The sequence below is a fragment of the Saimiri boliviensis genome, chromosome 2 (assembly GCF_048565385.1).
Source record: "Saimiri boliviensis isolate mSaiBol1 chromosome 2, mSaiBol1.pri, whole genome shotgun sequence".
Classification (NCBI taxonomy): Eukaryota; Metazoa; Chordata; class Mammalia; order Primates; family Cebidae; genus Saimiri; species Saimiri boliviensis.
The window spans coordinates 169,808,523-169,828,360 of record NC_133450.1 but is presented as its reverse complement, the minus strand read 5'-3'; the positions used below and the strand labels follow the sequence as shown (position 1 = coordinate 169,828,360).

Below are 19,838 nucleotides of genomic sequence, written 5' to 3'. Positions count from 1 at the left end.
ACAACAGGTGGATATTCTTTTACATTCATCATAGATGAATTTTGTAATCAAGTACAAATGAAACTCAAATGCAGTCATGCAGTTCATGTTGGTCTTAAGTAAGCCTACTAGTTGTTCACTGTGCAAAAAAAAAAAAAAATGCAGAATTTTTTCACTCCAGCTGCATTGTGACTTGGCCAGTTAGGAAGTTGATTTCTTCTACCAAGGCAGTGTTATATAGATTCTCCAAGTCAGTTAGTTTTACATATTAGCATATGAAAACAGGAGGGGAAAACGGTCCTGAAAATTATACCGGTAGATATTTGCTGACTTAAATCATCATTACTGTCAGGTGAGGTCTTTAGAGTCTTTGTGGCACTGTGAAGTACTGTTTTAGTCAGGTGTCCCCAAACTACAGCTGCGGCTGCATGCGGCCCCCTGAGGCCATTTATCCGGCCGCCCCCCGCCGCCCCCTGACTCCCCCGTGCTGCACTTCAGGAAGGGGCACCTCTTTCATTAGTGGTCAGTGAGAGGAGCACAGTATGTGGCGGCCTTCCAAGGATCCGAGGGACAGTGAACTGGCCCCCTGTGTAAAAAGTCTGGGGACGCCTGGTCTTAGTATATCATACACAACTTACATAAAAGTGTTTTTTTCATCTTTTTAATCTTGTTTACAAGATCACTCTCTGCATCTACAATGCTTGCAAGCCATTATTTTGTTTATTGCAGTATATTCTATGGCAAACCTAGAATGATTAGCTTTCAGATTTATTACAGATAATTTGCTATTCCAGATTTTCCTCCACTAGGGTAGAAGTCGTGTGTGTGTGTGTGTGTGTGTGTGTGTGTGTCTGTGTGTGTGTGTGTGTTACAAAGGTCTCACTCTTTCACCCAGGCTGGGAGTGCAGTGGTGTGATCATGGCTCACTACATCCTTGACCTCAGAGGCTCAAGCAATCCTCCCACCTCAGCCTCCCGAGTAGCTAGGACCACAGGCACATGCTACCATGCCTGGCAAATTTTTTGTATTTTTATAGAGATAAGGTTTCACCATGTTATCCAGGCTGGTCTCAAACTCTTTGGCTCAAGCTGTCCACTCGCCTCGGCCTTCCAAATTGCTGGGATTACAGGCATGAGCCATTATTCCCATCTAGGATAGAAATGCCTTTGAAGAACAAATGTTCTTTTTTAAGCCAGTCACAGTGGTTCATGAATGTAATCCCAGCACTTTGGGAGACATAGACGGGTGATCACCTGAGGTCAAGGGTTTGAGAACAGCCTGGCCAACGTGGTGAAACCCTGTCTTTACTAAAAATATCAGAACTAGTTGGCCATGATGGTGGGCACCTAAAATCCCAGCTACTCAGGAGGCTGAGGCAGGAGAATCTTGTGAACCTGGGAGGCAGAGGTTGCAGTGAGCTGAGATCATGCCATTGCACTCTAGCCTGGGCAGCAAGAGCAAAACTGTCTCAAAAAGGAAAAGAAAAAAATTCTCCCCCGCCCCCCATTAGAGCCTTTTATTAATTATTGTGATGCATTTTCTTTTACCACTGTACATACCTGGCTAATTTTTGTATTTTTTGTAGAGATGGGACTTTGCCATGTTTCCGAGGCTGGTCTCGAATACCTGGACTCAAGCTATCCTCCTGCCTCGGCCTCCAAAAGTGCTGGGATTACAGGCTTAAGCCACTAAACCTGAGGGTACTTAAATAAATGATTAGCTTTTTCTATAAATTAATATTAATGTAGGTCATGTATTTAACTATTAAGCATTTTAAAATATTTAAAATTTCATAAATTCATATTGTAAATCTTGCTATACTCTCCAGAAATTAACAAGGGGAAAGAAGAGTTAAAAAGGTTTTTATGTCAGGCGCAACGACTCATCGTACCTGTAATCCCAGCACTTGGGAGGTTGAGGTAGGCAAATTGCTTGAGTTTAGGAGTTTGAGACCAATCTGGGCAACATGGTGAAGCCCCATCTCTACTAAAAATACAAACGTTAGTCAGATGTGGTGGCAAGTACCAGTAGTCCCAGCTACTTGGGAGGCTGAGGTGGGGAGGATCACTTGAGCCCAAGAGGAGGAGGTTGCAGTGAACCATGATTATGCTAGTGCACTCCAGCCTGGGTGACAGAGCAAGATCCTGTCTCAAAAAGAAAAGAATTTTTTTTTTTTTAAGTTTATATGGGAGATTGGCCAAGGTTGATGGACACATGAAGAGAACTCCTTGTGAATAGCTTTTCTGGTTCTGTATGTGTGTGGAATGCCAAAACCCAGAAAGGAAATCATTCCACTCTCATTGTGATTGGTCCTTTGGAATATGTGTTTTATGTTTCTGTTTGCCTGAAGGCTGTATTTTGCCTTTTTAAATTTTGTGGCAGATAACTAGGGTAAGTGTTCCCAAAACAAAAAACAGCTAATAGGAGTTTTATTAATTAGCCTTGTGTATAGTTCTTTTGTGAAGTACCCTATATGTTAACTGAAACAACAATTTGTGCTTTCCTGAGAAATATTATTTGATGAGAAGATTGGTGTTCAATTCACATGAACTTGCAGAGTTCAGACCAACTGTAAGTATTGTAAAGCTAAAGAGACCTCAGTTTTAGTGATAACAGAACCTATCCTCTGTATTTGAGCTTTGGAACTCATCCAAAATACTTTCAAATGTACTTTTATTTAATATTCAGATATGAAAGTGTTACTGACCAAACACTGATTAATTTTTTACTAAATTATTCTGTTTTGTATATTTTAGATGTACTTTTGAAAATGAATATTTATAATTTACTTATTTTTATTGTAAGTTTTCTTCAGTTTTCTATAGGTAATGGAAATAAACTGAGTCATAATTGGGAGATTTGTCTTCTCCACCACTAGATCATTTAAGAGCCATGTAAAACACATAAACGTTTCTGAACCATAATAGTAAAACAGAAATAATAATCTGTGTGCCTACCTTAGAGGATTATAGTATGAGTAATATGGTATTATGTATGTCAAAGTGTTCATTTATTTATTAAGACTAAATACGTGTTAAGCAATTTGCAAGGTGTTGGAGTAAAACAATACATTGGGAAGAATCGTAAGAGATAAAACAATCATTTAAATGTAATCTGTGGAAACTTTCTTGTGGCCATTAATGATTGTCATTTATTGAGCTTTTCCTGTTGCCAGACAGGTTAACACTGACTTTATGTTCATTATTTCATTTGAGTGTTTTGCCACTGTTGCAGTGTCATTGTTACTATCATTTTACAGATGAGGAAATGGGCTCAGAGAATCATGTATTTTTGAAGCGCCTTTTGAGCATCTATTATTTGCCAGTATACACTGAAAGCCCAACACACATGTCTGTCTCTCCCTCATGGAACTTAAATTCTAGAGGGGAAAACAAACCCTTATCAGATAATCACAAAATAAATATAATATTCACAACCTGTACTAAGTACTCTGACAGATCCATTATGACACAGAAGTCTAATGGGGAACTAGTCTTGAATAGGAGACAGGGAAGCGGCCCTGGGGAATGAGTAATACTTGAAATCTGAAGAATGAGTAGGAATTAACAACTTAAGCGGGACATGGAAGGAGGGAAGGTCCAGAGCATGGTGTTAGAGAAATAGGCATTGAGAATTTGGATAACAGAGGAGTCCGCTGTGTCTAACCAAGGAGGATGGACAGCCACTGTTTTTACTCTAGTAGGCAGAATCTGACAGGAGGGTGAAAATAACCTCAGTCAAGCAAATGTAATACAAAATGATCAACCATGTGGATCTCTTAAGAAGACAGAATGTTCTTAGAGGTGGGGAGAGAAGAGAAATGCGAAAGTTAATTAGGAGACGGTTTGAATCGTCTAGAAAAAAAGAGACTAGAATTATGGTAGTAACAGTGAGAGTAGAAGACAAGAAAGGAAGGGATAGATAAGTTCTGTAGGAAGGCAGAATATCAGTGAAAACTGTGCCCATGACTGTGAATGGAATCGTAACTCAAGATTCTTAGCTCAACGTGATGTGCATGCCTGTAGTCCCAGCTAATCGGGAGGCTAAGGTGGGAGGATTGCTTGAACCTGAAAGGTCAAGGCTGCAATGAGCCATGATCTCACCACTGTACTATAGCCTGGGTGACAGAGCTAGACTCCGTCTTTGGGCAGGGGGAGAAGATTCCTAGTCAGTGGGATGGAGAGTTGGTTCTGATTTCTAGATCTGTGACTTTGCTAGTTGAGTGACTTTAGGTAATGTGGTAAATTATCTCTACCTTAGTTTCCTCTCTGTGAAATAAAAGTAATGATAGTAACAATTTTATGCCATTTTCTGAGAACTAAGAAGGCTTATGTTTGTAAACTCTCTAGCGCAATGTCTGGAAAATGGTACATATTCAATAAATCTAGCTATTATTAATTATAACAGGTAATAATTTACTATTGTAAATAAATTAAAATCCTGAGGTTTGGTAGAGGAAAGGACAGTGGAATAACGAGGAGGAATCGTTCTTCAGTCTATGTAAGGGTTTCCTTTATGTTCTTAGTTAGGGTCTCTCCTCTAAACCCACTGCCCCATAACCCCAAACTATCAAGTCCTTGAGCACAGGGACAGTGCCATCCACTTCCCACCACTTAAGAGGCAGTGCCTGGCTCCAAAGTGATGGTTTTTGCATAGTGATGCTATTTGAAGCTGCAGGAGGGCATGAAATTGCCAAATTAAAGAATGAAGAGCTTGGCCATGGGAAACACCTGTATTTATTTACAGTGGAGAGAGAGAGAGAGAGAGGAGAGAGTAGCTGCTGCCAGAAAAGCTAGGATAATCAGTCTCTACAGCCCAGGAACGAAGGAGAGTTAGTGCTGCAAGCTGCATCAAAGTCTGGGAGGACAAGGAGACTAGAAAAAAGCACCAGATGGGATGAGAACATCGCCTCTCAGAGAGACAGTTTCAGGCACGTATAGGGCAGAACCCAGATTGTGAAGTTAAAATGTAGGTGGTGGTGAGGAAGTGGAAGCACTGGTTGCTGGGTGCATGGATTTCTCTTTCAGGAAGTCAATGGTAAAGGTAAGCAGAAGGAATAATTACTTTTAATACATTGCAGACTTAAGAAAATTTATGGCTGTTGTTATGGGTGTTCTTGTGGAGTTGTGGGTATGCTGAGCATGTTCACTGCTGCCTCCCTTCAGCCCATGTCTGAGTGCCTCCAACCCTCTTTTGCACACTCAGACCAAGATCAAGCTGTATGTGGTACATTCTGTGAACTACCAACTTTGAAAATGTAGGTATGAAGAAAAGAGCAGACAGTTTCCAATAATGGAAATTGAGGAAAGAGTTACAGGGCACCCTGGCGCCCTTGTTAGGCTGGGTCCTGCAGGCCTCCTTTACCCAGACCTGAATACTAATCTCTGCGTAGATAGGTGGGAACAGTCTGACTGAACTGTCTGCTCTTTTCTGCATACCTGCATTTTCAAAGTGTATAGTTCACAGAATGTAACACATGCAGCTTAGTCTTGTCCCAACTGCCCAGAAGAGGGTTGGAGGCACTCAGACATTAGCTGAATGGAGGCAGCAGTGAACATGCTCACAAGAATGAAAGAGTCTTCATTTTGACTCTTCCCAACTGTCTCCTTGTAATGCACATAGATTTTTGATGTTTAACTGGCTTTGATAGTTTTATGATAATTTATGTTTTTGCATGTGGGTGAGTTGGCCAGTGATCACATTGGTTCTTTTTTGTTGTGAATAAATAGTATGTCAAAGTTTTATGCTGTTTCAAAAATGTTATTTAGAATAAAATTTCCTTTGAAGCCACAATAGTCTCTTACTCAAAATATTTATTTAGACCATATTGTTTAAATATATATAATTCCCTTAAGGGACAATTGTAGTCTATATAAATCTGAATTTAAAACAAATAGACCTTCTGGAATTCATAGAAATACAAAATGGATATTCTAGTGCTTAAGTGTTTATATACAAAAGGAGTTGAGGTGTTCCAGTGTTTGTATGTTTAGGTACAAAAAGAATAGAATTCGTAAAAAGAAATGATGATCTAAAAAGTTGAATTCCCAAATGTACCAGATGTATAAAGTTATTTAGGAAGGCAAAATATTTGAATCCTAAGCTAGTTCAGAGTAAGTGAATGAATGATTCAACCAGTAAAAAAAATAAATAAGCATAAAAATAAAATACACAGTCTCTTAATTTGCTCTGGTCTTGAATATGGCTGTAATTAAAGTTGATGAAAGTATGCTTTAAAGACAATACAAAATTACGATATTTTCATAAAATAATTAAATACTATCAAATTAATTATTTAAGTATTTATGTCTTTTATGCTGGAGTTTATATTAACTGTCCTTGAAATATCATCTCATTTTACTGGCCCTCCCTTGATTTTGGTAAAACAGAGGTATTTTTTAAAAAGCATTTATGAAAGCTTTTATTATTGCATTTCATTTGACATTAAAACAGTTCCCATATCTGAATTTATTATTAGATAATTTGTAAAGTTCCTTGTTTTTAGTGGAAACGCTGTCCTCTAAGCTCTTTTTATTTTGGTCACAGTACAATGTAGTTGTGAGTTCATTAACTAATGAACATGTATTTAAATAAACTGTTTCTAGCTTGGGATGTTCTGATATTTCTCAGTCAATAAATTATTGAAATAGAAATAAGAACTTTTTTTTTCCTCGAGACAGAGTCTTGCTCTGTCACCCAGGCTGGAGTGCAGTGATGCGATCTCAGCTCATTGCAACCTCCGCCTCCCGGGTTCAAGCTACTCTCCTGTTTCAGCCTCCTGAGTAGCTGAGATTGGAAGAAATATTTCTCCTTATAGTCTACAAATTTCTTTAATCACTTCTACATACAACAAAGTTTACAACCTAGTTGCAATTGGACCATATGTGGAAGAGAGATCCTGAAATATCAGGGAGATTATACAATTAAATATTTCCCTAGTGTTAAATAGAAGCACACATTAAGGATGCCGGTAAAGTATGAATTGAGTCTACAGTGAGGATTGCAACATCTGAAACCAAATAGGGGTCCATAGATTTAATGTTAATTAATAGAAGAGAAATACTTTACACTTGCCTGATCCAAAGCACAGGGAATGGTAGAAGCCTGCTCAGTCTTATTCTCTGTAAATAGAATTTGTCCCAATCACGTTAACAATATCTAAAATACTACCTGTTACAAATGAGACAGTTTATATAAAAATCCAAATGGTTCCAGAAATATGAGCATCTGGAGCTGTGTAAGTGAGCATGGCTTTCAGGCACAGAGCTGCAGTTTCAGGTATCCCCATGCCCACCCCTCCACCCCAGAATCAGTAATCATTGATTGCATCTAAATCTGCAGAGAGATCTTTTCCTGGCAGTTCAAGTAGTTACAGTAGATTGTTAATCTGCGAATGATCAGACTAAATCCCTTCTGTCTTCAGAATTTCCATGCAAATTAGAATTAACTGTATGAGATAAATTTATTAACTGTAGTCTGAGAGCATAGGTCAGCTTCAGCACAATTCTTAAGCATGGATTTTTATTCATAAAAAGTTACACTCCATTTATGCTAATTTAACTATGGATTCACTTTATAATATTAACTAGTGAGATGGTTTTTTAAAAGTAATTATAAGGAAAGGAAAGATCAGTGTGTTTTTCGGTTTTCTACAATATAGTTGTACTATTCCAGATATAAAATGTTCACATAAAGTAATTTTTTTGTTTCATGTCACATCTAAAACCGAAATTTAAACTTTCTTATGTCACTGTTGAAATAAGAGGAGGCTTGTTTTGTATTTTTCAAAACAGGAACGAAAAAAGAATTAATAAAATACTCAAGGAATTGGGATGTGATAAACAATAACAGAAATACATTAGGTCTTACAGGGCACAGGAGTGTCTTTAAAATATATTTCATAGTTTAGCACAACATTTAATTGAAGTTCAGCAGAAGAAAAGTAATATTCTAATAATAATATTTGTGTGCCATATTTTACTTTCATAAACATTTCACTTGAATATTAATTTGTTACAATTTATTTTTTGCTTTATTGACAAGTGGAAAAATTTAAGTGGAAATATATATTAGCAACAATCTACTTTTTTCTCTTTTGGATTTGTGATGTTATAAATCCAGTATCTTTCAGAATATACCAGCGTTTATTTTTATTCAAAGTTTCTAACTTAAAGGTTACCATGAATGTCCTAAAACATTATATTAGTGAGTGAATTTTGTTTGTTTTATTTACCTGCTTTTGTAAGAGATTTTGGTGATATCTAAATTTATTTTTTAAATTCTCTAGGCTCCTACCATCATAAAGGCTTTAAAAATGGAAGTGGGCATTATTTATTAAAATGGTGAAAAGAGTATAGTATCTTTGAACAGATGCTGATCTTTTTTCCCTTCTTTATTTTTCAGGCCATCCGTTGCACACTGGTAAACTGCACGTGTGAATGTTTTCAGCCAGGGAAGATTAACCTGAGGACTTGTGATCATTGTAAACATGGCTGGGTGGCACATGGTGAGGAAAATCTGGGCTTTTCTTCCCGTTCTTATTATGTTCGTGTGTGTATGTGTGTGTGTGTGTGTGTGTGTGTGTTTGTGTTAGAGCAGTCACTGAGCTGGAGAAGAGAGAGAGGTCAGCTGTGCTCCAAGTGTTAGTTAAGATTCAGCTTGTGGCTCTCAAACAGAATATTCTCAGCTCCAAGAAGCAGTGCTAGGCAAGCAGCTCTCAGCCGAAGGCCGAGATGTTTATAGGACATTTGGGCTGTGGGGTTCTTACTGAACATAGCCGCAGCTAGCAAGCACCAGGCCTGATGGAAACTCAAACATACCACAGTTGGCCTTTCAGGTCCTGGACCTGAGAGGGAAGCTGGCAAATCCTCCTTGCTTGAGAACTCCTCAATGACTGCTCACCCTTGTCACATGTGCTAGGGGCTGAGTTTATCCTTCTAGATGTTAAATGTTGCATGGTCTAAGGTGGACGAGAGAGTGAACGGGAACATTATCTGGCTGGTATCTGAAAATTTAACCTGTAAATGCTCCCTTTCAGTGTGCGTGGGGATTGGAGGTAGTTGACGTAGGTAGAGTGTGAGCTCTGTGTAGGTGTGTGCTGGGGTGGGGAGACCCCATGCGAAGGACGTGAGTCTCGAGGCTTTTTGCTAGGTGCACAGAGCCGTTCTGTCAATGTGCCTTGACTGAGCTTCCAGCATATTCTTGCGTATGGTTTATATTTATTCTGTTTAAGCAAAAGGAGACTTGGAAATAAGCAGATTTTTTTTCCCACCTCCCAGACTGTAGAATTTAAAAAGATAGGTAATGTTTATAAAAAGAAATCCTGGCTTGAGATTTTTTGAGAGCCCTGGGTATTGGCTCTTAAGTGGATATAGTCTTTATTCCCAAGCAGTGCCAAACATCCAATGGGTTGTATTTTTATAAATGTCATGTTATTCTAGCAAGATCTGAGGTAACAACACTGGGCCATGCCTCGAAATGCTCTTAATGTATCATGTACCTTGCTAGTGAGGGCGTGTGTGATGGAGTTGCGGGGACGTTTCAGCCATGTTATTGTGTGAGAGAGAGTAGTCTGAGGAATACCTGGGAAGGAGTATGTGTCTACCATGCAGCCACAGTCCTGTAATCCTTCATGTCCCCAGGGATGAAATGCTTTCCTGCCTTATTAACAGCAAGGCCCAAATCAGTAAGAATTCTCAATCCAGACTTGAACAACAGACGAGCTGCTACTTCTGAAGTCTCTATGTTAGTACATTCAGTGATTTTTGTCTCTCTTCCTGTATTAGTTTGCTAGGGCTGCCATAACAAATACTACAGTCTGGGTGGCTTAGACAGCAGAAATTTCTATCCTCAAAGCTCTGGAGGCTAGAATTCCAAGATCAAAGTGTTGGCAGGGCTGGTTTCATTCTGAGGCCTCTCCTGGTCTGTAGATGGCTGCCCTCACATGGTCTCTTCTCTGTGAGTGCATGCCCTGGTATTTGCAACCTCCACCTGCCGGGTTCGAGCAATTCTCCTTCCTCAGCCTTCTCAGTATCTGGGATTATAGGTATGTGCCGCCATGCCTGGCTACGTTTTATATTTCTAGTAGAGATGGGATTTCACCAGGTTGGCCAGGATGGTCTCAAGCTCCTGACCTTGTGATCCGCCCACCTCAGCCTCCCAGAGTGCTGGGATTACAGGTGTGAATCACTGTGCCCAGCCCCTGGTGTGGTCTTGTGCATCCAGATTTCTTCTTCTGTGGACACTGGTCAGATTGATTAGGGCCCACCTTAAGGGTCTCATTTTAACTTAATCACCTCTTTAAAGACCCTATATTTAAAAATAATTACATTCTGAGATAGTAGGGGTTATGATTTCAACTTAGGAATTTTGGGGGAACACAGTTAAGCCCATAACACTTCTGAAATATCCTTTTTTCTCTGAAGAAGTATTGATTTTGCTAGGTAATAGGTATAGAGCTTATGTACTAAACCCATCAAGAATCTAAGAGCATTGGAGGCAGTATGGGTGTAGACTGTTCTGAGGTGAAATCCTGGCCTGCCACTTTATGACATGTTAATATCTTTGAACTTCAGTTTTCTTGTCTGTAAAATAGGATTAATAGTACCTACTTTACAGACATATTTTGAAAAGTAAAGAGAAAATATTGAAGCCTTTCTAAATAATACATGTTAAAAGTAAAATGGACCATAGATGAACACTAAAGGGGAGGCCAGTCATTAAACAAAGGACATTTCATTCATTCACTCTCATTTTGGCCAAAGCCATCTTGTATTGTCATCATCTATCTACTATGGTAGCCTGTAAGTATAAAAGTTAAGGGTGTCACCAGAGTTTGTTTTATCTATCCGTGTCCACGTGCATATTACGTTAGTAGTATAAAGGGAAAAGCAATGTTTTTTGCTTCTTGAACAACATAAATTATTCCTGGCCAGTGATTGTTTCAAAAGACTTTGAAGAATGTCATTTTTCACCCAAGTTGAATAGGATGTTTCTATTACACCAGACTGTGCTTTTCCTACTGTATCATTAAAAATTCTAGGTTTCTGGGATATTAATTTTCGTGCTTCTCAGGCCTTAGCAAAATGAATTCTCATGCTTTCCCTTACAATTATCACCTTAACCTGTCTTTTCCCACAACAGGGCGATATCTGTATACAGCTCAAAATACATACACTCAGGCATGTGAATCCCATACTCTCCCAATTCAAGAGGGCAAATACGGCAGTGAGGGGTTGGCCTCTAGCCTTGGAGTTGGCACTGGGATGAGAGCACCCACTCTTTTTGCCCGTAGCATTACAACTAATTGCTTCATTCCCTCCCTCTGCACAGAAACCCTGAAATCATGTCTCCAATTACTTCTGCTCAGAGGTGAAACACAGCATTCTTTCTGGCTGCCTTATACCATGCAGTGTCCTGTGTGGGGGGCAAGGAGGAAGTGACTTGAGTTTTGTAGTGTGTGATTTTCCTCTGAAAATGCATGGAACAGCAACAAGACTACGAGATACATTGCCTAGAATGGTTTCATGGTAGCCCTGAATGCACATTCTACCTGTTATTGTGTCAATAAAAAAAAGTTACTATCCGCTGCTAAAAAATAACGAAATGCCAAAGTCATGTATTCTCTTTAAAATGAAGAATTTTTAGAAATTTGTTGACCTCCTTTCTTGAATAAATATCTTCCTATTTTTCCCTTGTTAACAGCAATTTCAGTTTGTTCCTAAGATGTTGGATTTCATAGCCCATTATATACCATATATATGCACATATGTTTATCTCTATATATGTACACACACATAAAACACACACTCCGTTGACTTACAGATTGCTTCTTAAACCTGCTTGAGTTTTTGAAATTAGCTACTTTACAGAAATCTTCAGAAATGTGTTAAAAAAAAAAAAATTAAAGGCCAGGCATGGTGAGTCATACCTGTAATCCCAGCACTTTGTGAGGATGAGGCATGAGGTGGATTGCTTGAGCCCAGGAGTTCAAGACCAACCTGGACAACATGGCAAAATCTTGTCTCTAGAAAAAGTACAAAAACTAGCCTGGTGTGGTTGCATGCGCCCGCAATCACAGCTACTTTGGAGGCTGTGGCGGCGGGGTGGGGGTCGGGGGGTGATTGAACCCAGGAGGTCAAGGCTGCAGTGAGCTGAGATCATGCTACTGTGTTCCAGTCTGGGTGACAGAGCGAGAGTCTATCTCAAAAATAAATAAATAAAAAATAAAGAGTGATTAATTCATTATATTGCTGGGTTTTGAAATTATTGATACTAAGAGGGCTGTGTTACTTTTCACAAAATATTTCCTTAAAATCCTTAGCATTATTGAATTAAGGGGGGAAGGAATCTCAGTAGTTCTGAATATCAGTAGGCATTTCCCACTAAATTAATAAAGGATTTCCTACATTACCACCACCCTGCCCCACATTAAGGAATCTTAGCTCTTTTCACTCTGATAATAGAAAGCAGGACTTACTAAATTTAACTTTACTTAAACTTTTTTTTTTTTTTTTGGTAAAAGATGGCCGTATCTACTCTGTAATAACTTAGTTGGTGGGCCAGAAATGGCTCAGAGTTTCTAATTTTGTCAAGTCTCTGTAAAAGGACTCCAGCTTACTGCCACGTAATTCACTGAAATACTGTAAGTACTGTATTTCTTTACTTTCCCTTATTCGCTTTGTCTTCTCTATGCTTTTCCTTCTTCACCTCAAATGATCTGAGTATGGCTTGAAAAACAACAACAGTTTTCTGGAAGTTCAACTCTTTTTTTTTGTTCAAAAGTGCCAAAATAAGATTGAGATATCAGGATAAGAGCAGTAATGGGTTCCCTTTTTTGGTGATGTGATTTTTTTCCCCCTTTTAACCATTTGCCTCCCCTCTAGAGAAGTTATTTGACCATTCACAGAATTGAGACTTCAGCCAATTATTTTACAGAATCTTAACAATTAGCTGGTACTACTAGAATACACCCAGCATTGGGTACAGGTGGAAGTGAGTCCTACTTAACTATTCTTCCTTGAAGAATATCTGCTTATAACGAAAAGCATTACCAATAGGAGTTTGCTCTCTTTGTGAAAAACAGGAGGCATTATGTAAAGGTTGAGGACTGCTGCATGGACCCATTTTTATTGTTTTATTGCAAATTAGTTTTACTGTCCATAGTTCAGATGAAGACTTTATTTCTAAACCATTAAGATGAAGACAAATAAAATAGTAAAAATAAGAAAGAAAGTAAACTAAATTCTAAGGGACTTTAGGAAATATTTAATGGTAATCTAATATAACTTGAAAATTGTTTTTATGCCATGATGGTGTATATTTGATTTGTGTATTTGATAAAAGAGGTGGGCAGATTTTAGAAAGGTAATTCATTTAGAATTTTTTAAAAAAAAACTAAATCAGTAACTTTTACTTCTGATGGAGCTCATTTGTTAAGACTATCTCTTTTTGGGGGGAAAAAATTAAAAATCAATTCCATTGTTTCCTAGGTATGTGCGGTGGGCATTTGGCAAGAATATGAGACTTAATGAATAAAAATTACATTTTATAGCTTAATGTACCCACAGTAGCTTTCTCTGTGCAAATTATTTTCTTTATTTTTTTTAACTTTGACTTTAAATGAAAGGATATGCAATTCCAACAAGCTGCATGAATGCTAGAATTTTCATTCACTTCCAAGAGATCTGAATGAATACCAGTGTTATTTCCTTTGGCCGAGGTCTGCCTGCAAGAATGCTTGTTGCACTGGAATTTTGAAACCTTTCCTTTATTATATTCTGTAAATGTGATTTCCTTTTACTGCATGCAGTTCATTCAAGGAAAAGGTAGTTTTACATTATTACTTTAATTATTTACTAATTAAGCCAGCTTTTTTCCTGCCTATATTTCATCCAAATTTCTAAGATTTTTTTAACTTAAAGTGAGCAGACCTGGTCTGCATCCTCCAGATCATCAGTCAGTAGATATTTGTTAAACATATCTCATACGTGAAATACTGTGCCAAGTAGCCTTCAGTTCTTCACCACAGGAAATGATGAGAAGCATAAAGTTAATTTAGTGTCATATACCAACCAGCCTTATGGTTTAATGTACTGTAAGACTTAATATGCACATAACCCATTAATTTCAAACCTTTCTTTTTTGTAATTCACTGGATATAATTTTTTTTCTCAGCATCGTTGAATTTGAATTTTGAACTTGTACTTGATATGTCATTTCAGACTAGGGGTATTTATAGAGACCCTCACCCAAACAGAAAATACCAAATTTTTCATTAAATCTGAATAGCAATAAACAATAAATGATTTTTAAATACAAATATTACCATGCAAATTGAAGTGAGAGTCCTGTATGTTTATTTGCTAAATCTGGCAAGCCCATACCTAAAAGAAAATCTTATTCTGACTCAATTTGCATAAATCCTAAATCAGGGATGTTGCTCATGAGCATCCTATAATCAAAAAGCTTTTGATTCTATCCGTCCTACATTTAGAATCATGAGCTCTCAGTATTTTATTTACAAATTCCTCAAGTTTTTTGGAGGCATGGTACTCTGTAGGGACTTACAAGCAAGGCAGATGAAAACAAGTAATTTTTCATTTTGTCCAATGAAGGGTCACGTGTCTTTATTGTTTGTCCCAGTCTATGTTCTTATAAATTGTCTAAATATCTGTGAAAATCATTTGTTCTCAACTGTTAACTCTCTAATATTCTTGCTGACTTGAGCCCCAAACCTAGCATAACTAAAACAGTCCAATAGTAACCTTGCCTTGCCAATTTCTTTTCATCCCTAGTCTTCTCTCCTTCCCACTCCAAATAGAAAGTCCTTTATCATAAGAATAAAGCATGACATTTCTGTGATATCGTGCTCATTCTGAGTGACTCCACAACAGTGTCCATATGATAATTTGTAAATGTGTCAAGATAAAGAGAAGGAGACTGAAAAACAACTAAGTTTCCTCTGACAAAGGAAGATAATGTTCCCAGAAAGCTCTGGCTTGGAGACTATCCCAACAAAAACATTTTCTTTCGTGGAAATTTTTTCCAAAGCGGTGTTTAGGATTTGGTGAACAGTAGCACAGGTACTAATTTGAGTCCTCTGGGGAAGGGGAGTACATGCTAGCTTAGCAGTGGCAAAATGAGAACTTGATCCTTTGGTAAGATGTTTCTAGGGCTTTGTTCAGAAACACGAGGTTAGAAACCCTATAGTCTTCTTCCCTTGATGCACTAGTTTGGAAAAACTTGGAGCTGATACAGTAACTGCTGAAAGAATTTGTCTTTCTAGTAGACTTAGTTTTTCCAGATTGTAAATACCGAAACCCGACTTTGCCTAGCTGCAAAATTTTCTTTTGGTTAGGGAAATGAGCCCCTCCTAGTTTTGGTGAGGCAGCTGGATTCTGGTCTCTCCATAAGCAAAGTCCTTGGACTTTTTTTTTTTCTTTTAGAGAGCAAACACAAGGCCATTTTCCTGCCTGGCACAGGAGCCTTTTCTGGGCTTGACCTGAGGGCACCGTGCCCTTTTCTGCTTCTCTCCTTTACTCCCTGATCACTGCGGATAAGCTCTAAAGGGAGGACATCCTCACAAATGCAAAGGTTTGGTGCTTGATTAATGGCAGTAACTATTTTCTCATTGTGTCCCTGAGCAGCTTTTGATTTGTTTCTCAGCCTGCCCACCTTTCAGATGGTGCTTTGAACTCCTTAAATTTTCTTTAAACATAGCATAAACAGTGCCTCCCCTTTAAAGTCCTGGGCTCTCTGCCTAGTAGCTCCCCAGATTTTTTTTTTTTCCTAGCTCTGTTTTATTCAGATGGAACATAAGGTAATAAGGTGAGGCTGGCAAGACCTGGCCTCAAGTGTAGTCCCTGCTGGTCTGCTGGTAAGAAGTTTCTTGGGAGGGTGTTGAGAATGAAACACACGCAGCTCTTTTTTTTTTTTTTGAGACGGAGTTTCACTCTTGTTACCCAGGCTGGAGTGCAATGGCACTATCTCGGCTCACCGCAACCTCCGCCTCCTGGGTTCAGGCAATTCTCCTGCCTCAGCCTCCTGAGTAGCTGGGATTACAGGCACGTGCCACCATGCCCAGCTAATTTTTTTGTATTTTTAGTAGAGACGAGGTTTCACCATGTTGACCAGGATGGTCTCGATCTCTTGACCTTGTGATCCACTCGCCTCGGCCTCCCAAAGTGCTGGGATTATAGGCTTGAGCCACCACGCCCGGCGTCGCAGCTCTATCCCCAGGATATAAAAAAGCTTCAGGTGAATTAATGGGAGGCAATGTACAAAGTAGGATAGAATGTTTTTCTTGAATGAGACTGTTTACATGCACATTGCAGCTCTATCACCTACTGTAGGTAGAACCTTGCCAATTGTATAATTTTTCTGTTCTGTCATCTGTGAAATGTGAATGATGAGCTCCTAGCTCCTAGTGTTAAGATGAATTGAGATAATCCAGATGCCTTGTACATTGTAAATACTTAATAAGTGTAGTCTTTGTTATTGCTAAATTCCTACAAAAGTAATAAGAGTTCAACACTGAGGACATGATAGACATGTTTTAGGAAAGTTTAGGTGATTAAAATTTGGGTGTGGTGGGGCCAGTGGTCAAATCCCTTCTATGCCTTTTGTTAGTAATGCCTTTTCTAAGACACAATTATTTTATGTAGAAATTCTGATAATAGCAATTTATCTAAATATCACAGATTCATTTTGAGAGAGAATTAAATGAAAGGGTAGGGTTAAGCCCAGTATTCTGACAGAACAGTTTTAGGAGCTAGTATTGTTATTACTAAGTCAATGAAATAATATTAAACATCAATATTAATGATAATATCCAGTTTCTCCCTTAAGGTATGAATGTGAAATGGGATGGGATGAAATTACTTCTTTTTCCATGGAAGGTTATCTTTAGTATTCAGTGGCAGAGTTCAGGTCACCAGTTCTCTTGGCTGTTGGACCAAGTGTTTTCTAGGTGAAATTGTTTTCCCCAGCAAATCCAGTATAGTTCCATGCCTTCCATTTCCCCTAAAATGTTGTTTGAGCCCTTATTTGAACACAGTAAGGAATATTTTACACCAAAAGTCATTTTGAGAAGTGCACCAGATAAAATAAATTGAACTAATATTTACCTGTTAAAAATCCAGAAGTCACAAGTAGATGAATTTAGGTAAGATTAAGGCTACTTTTACCTATTGTCACACCTATCTTTTTGTATGTAAAGTGCTTTGATGGGCTCACCACTTTATCATTTTATTGCATTTTATTACATCATAAATTTTTATATCTTGCTAACGATCCTACAGGAAGCTTAATTGTTTATAGGAACATCTTAATTAACTGGAGCTCACCAGGTTAAGCAGAACACAAATTGAAGGGGTTATAAATGAAACACACTCAACTCCTCTCCTTTCACTCAGGATAAACTAGGAGATTTGGCTGGGTCATAAGGACGCCAGATGCCTCAGCAATATCATGTTGATCCTTTCAACCACTCTTCCTTCTCTCTCATGTCATAAATGGTAACTTCTTCCAACTCCTCTCCCCTCTTTACTGAAGTGTGAAATTGCTGGATAAGTACAGTATTTTAAAGAGAACTCTGAATTGCATTCTGGGAGCCCTAAAATGCTGTTTATACATCCCATTCCTTACCAGGTTTTGCTTTTGTAGGTGTTTATATATCTTCAAACACTTCCTGAATTAATTTGTTCCTAGTTAGCATATACCCAAAGAATTGTATAAGAACTACTTTAAGCAGTTATTACCACAACTGGTTAGAGTTGTAACCAGTATTTGTTAAAAGGCCCAGTAGTGAGATTCCTCTTTCCTTTCAGCTGCTCCCTGGTACCCAGGGAAATCCCCACTTTCACCTCATGAGCCTCCTAGCCTTCTGTATAGTCAAATGTCACTGTAAATTTGAATGCAAACCCATCTAATTGAAAGAACAGTCTTAGGCCTTAGATTCTATTCATTAAGAAATGTAAAGGCAACTCTAGATCTGGCTGTCCAGTGAGGAAGCCACTGTTGTGGCTTTTGAGCACTTGAAATTTGGCTAGTCCAAATTGAGATGTACTGCAAGTATAAAGTTTACACCACATTTCAGAGCTGTCATCTTATTTTAAAAAAGAATGTAAAATAGTCATTAAGAATTATTTTATTGTCTACATATTGATAATATTTTTGATGTATCATGTCAAATATATTTTTAAATAAATGTCACTTCATTTTTTACTCTTTTAGATGAAACCAGAAAAATTAAAATTACATATGTTGGCTTGAATTACATTTTTCTTTCTTTTTCTTTTGTTTTGAGACAGGATCATGCTCTGTCACCCAGGTGCAATAGTGCAATCTCATCTCACTGCAACTTCCCCTTCCTGGGTTCAAGCACTCCTCCTACCTTGGCCTCCTGACTAGCTGGGACCACAGGTGTGCACTACCACGCCCAGCTATTTTTTTGTAGAGATAGGGTTTTGTCTTGTTGCCCAGGCTGGTCTCACACTCCTAGATGCAAATGATCTTCCTTTGTTGGCCTCCCAAAGTGCTGAGATTGCAGCTGTGAGCCTCCATGCCTGGCCAGGAATTATATTTTTATAAGACGTGGTAATTGTAGGCTCTAGGTGTGAGATAATATATTTAGAGAGCTAAAGCTTAGGTTAAAGTGGTTTGATGGCAGAATAGTTACAATTGGTGTGAGAATCCTAACACCTTAAATCCAGGCTCTTGTCCCTGGACTCACCACTGTAAACTCTTTCCCAGTGTTTTGTACTTTCATGCTTGCTGCACTATTGATCCTGCCCAGTCTTTCCTATGCCTTGTTCTCCAAGGAAGTGGGATTCCCACCCCTTTACTCCCCTCTCCACCACCACTCCCCACCCCTGGAGCAATTAAGTGCTCCCTTCTTTATTTTCTCAACACACTTTGCTGAGACTAGAGGGTGGTTTCTGGGTAATACTGCTCCTTCCGCTAACTTGGGAAGCTCACGAAGGGCACTTCATCTTTGTGTGATGCTGGAGCCTAATGCAGCATCTCTCATGTGGTGCATGAACAAAGGTTTATTGAAACTTTAAGTTTATGGAAAAGTCTCACTCAGATTCCTAATTGCCAGTTTCTTTTCCAGCAGCCTCTTCCCATTTTAAGGTGTAAGTACGGCCTACAAACACCTTGTTTGTATGTCCATTTGTGCATTTTTCTTTTCCAGTTCTCATTCTGTTTTCACCTTTGCTGTTTCCTCTCTGTCTTCAGACAACAAAATAAGCGAAAGGTAAGTGGGAGGTTTTAGTAGCCCAAATATCCAGGAAGTAAATTTTAGAGAAGTTAAATTTGTTTAATCATTAACAGATGTTGATGTTTTTGTTTTATTCAGAAGATAAAATCTTGAGTGAAATACCTTCTACTTTCCAGTTTTTAAATATTCTTTTGCCTGCAAAAATCTGAGGTTAAGACATTACCCACCCGCCTTCTTTTGGCTAATCATGTTTTCCACTATCAGTAAAAATTAAAAAACAAATCAACCTCTAACATAAAAGAAAACACCTGTTTGGCTTGGAGAACTTGGCTAGGGAGGTCTTTTTTTCTGTCATGCCAAAAGCGACCATCACAGGGCCCCTTAAAAAAAGCCATTTTTTTTCTATATTTCATGTGAGCATTGGCAGAAACTCTGACAAGCAGTTCTTCATATTTTATTATGTTCTTGTCTGCAGAATCTCTGTCAGGCAAAAACCTTGTCAGCGGAAAACCTGTCGTAGGATCAGAGGAGACAAAAACAGGTGTCACACAGGCAGTCAAAACTGAAGGAAAAAAAAAGATTAGGCTAAAGAGAGAGAGGCAGACAATTACATTAATGCCATTGCTTTTATCTTATA

The 19,838-nt window shown here is 38.4% G+C and overlaps 1 protein-coding gene across 6 annotated transcripts in view; it reads left to right on the top strand.

The window, feature by feature from the left end:
* BNC2 (basonuclin zinc finger protein 2) overlaps nt 1-19,838 on the top strand; it is a 450,289-nt gene that overhangs the window by 282,886 nt on the left and 147,565 nt on the right. For all 6 annotated transcript variants that reach the window (XM_074394875.1, XM_074394876.1, XM_074394877.1 and 3 more), the window contains one exon: nt 8,383-8,485. In XM_074394875.1, the coding sequence (XP_074250976.1) occupies nt 8,383-8,485 (103 nt within the window). The remainder of the gene's footprint in view (nt 1-8,382; nt 8,486-19,838) is intronic.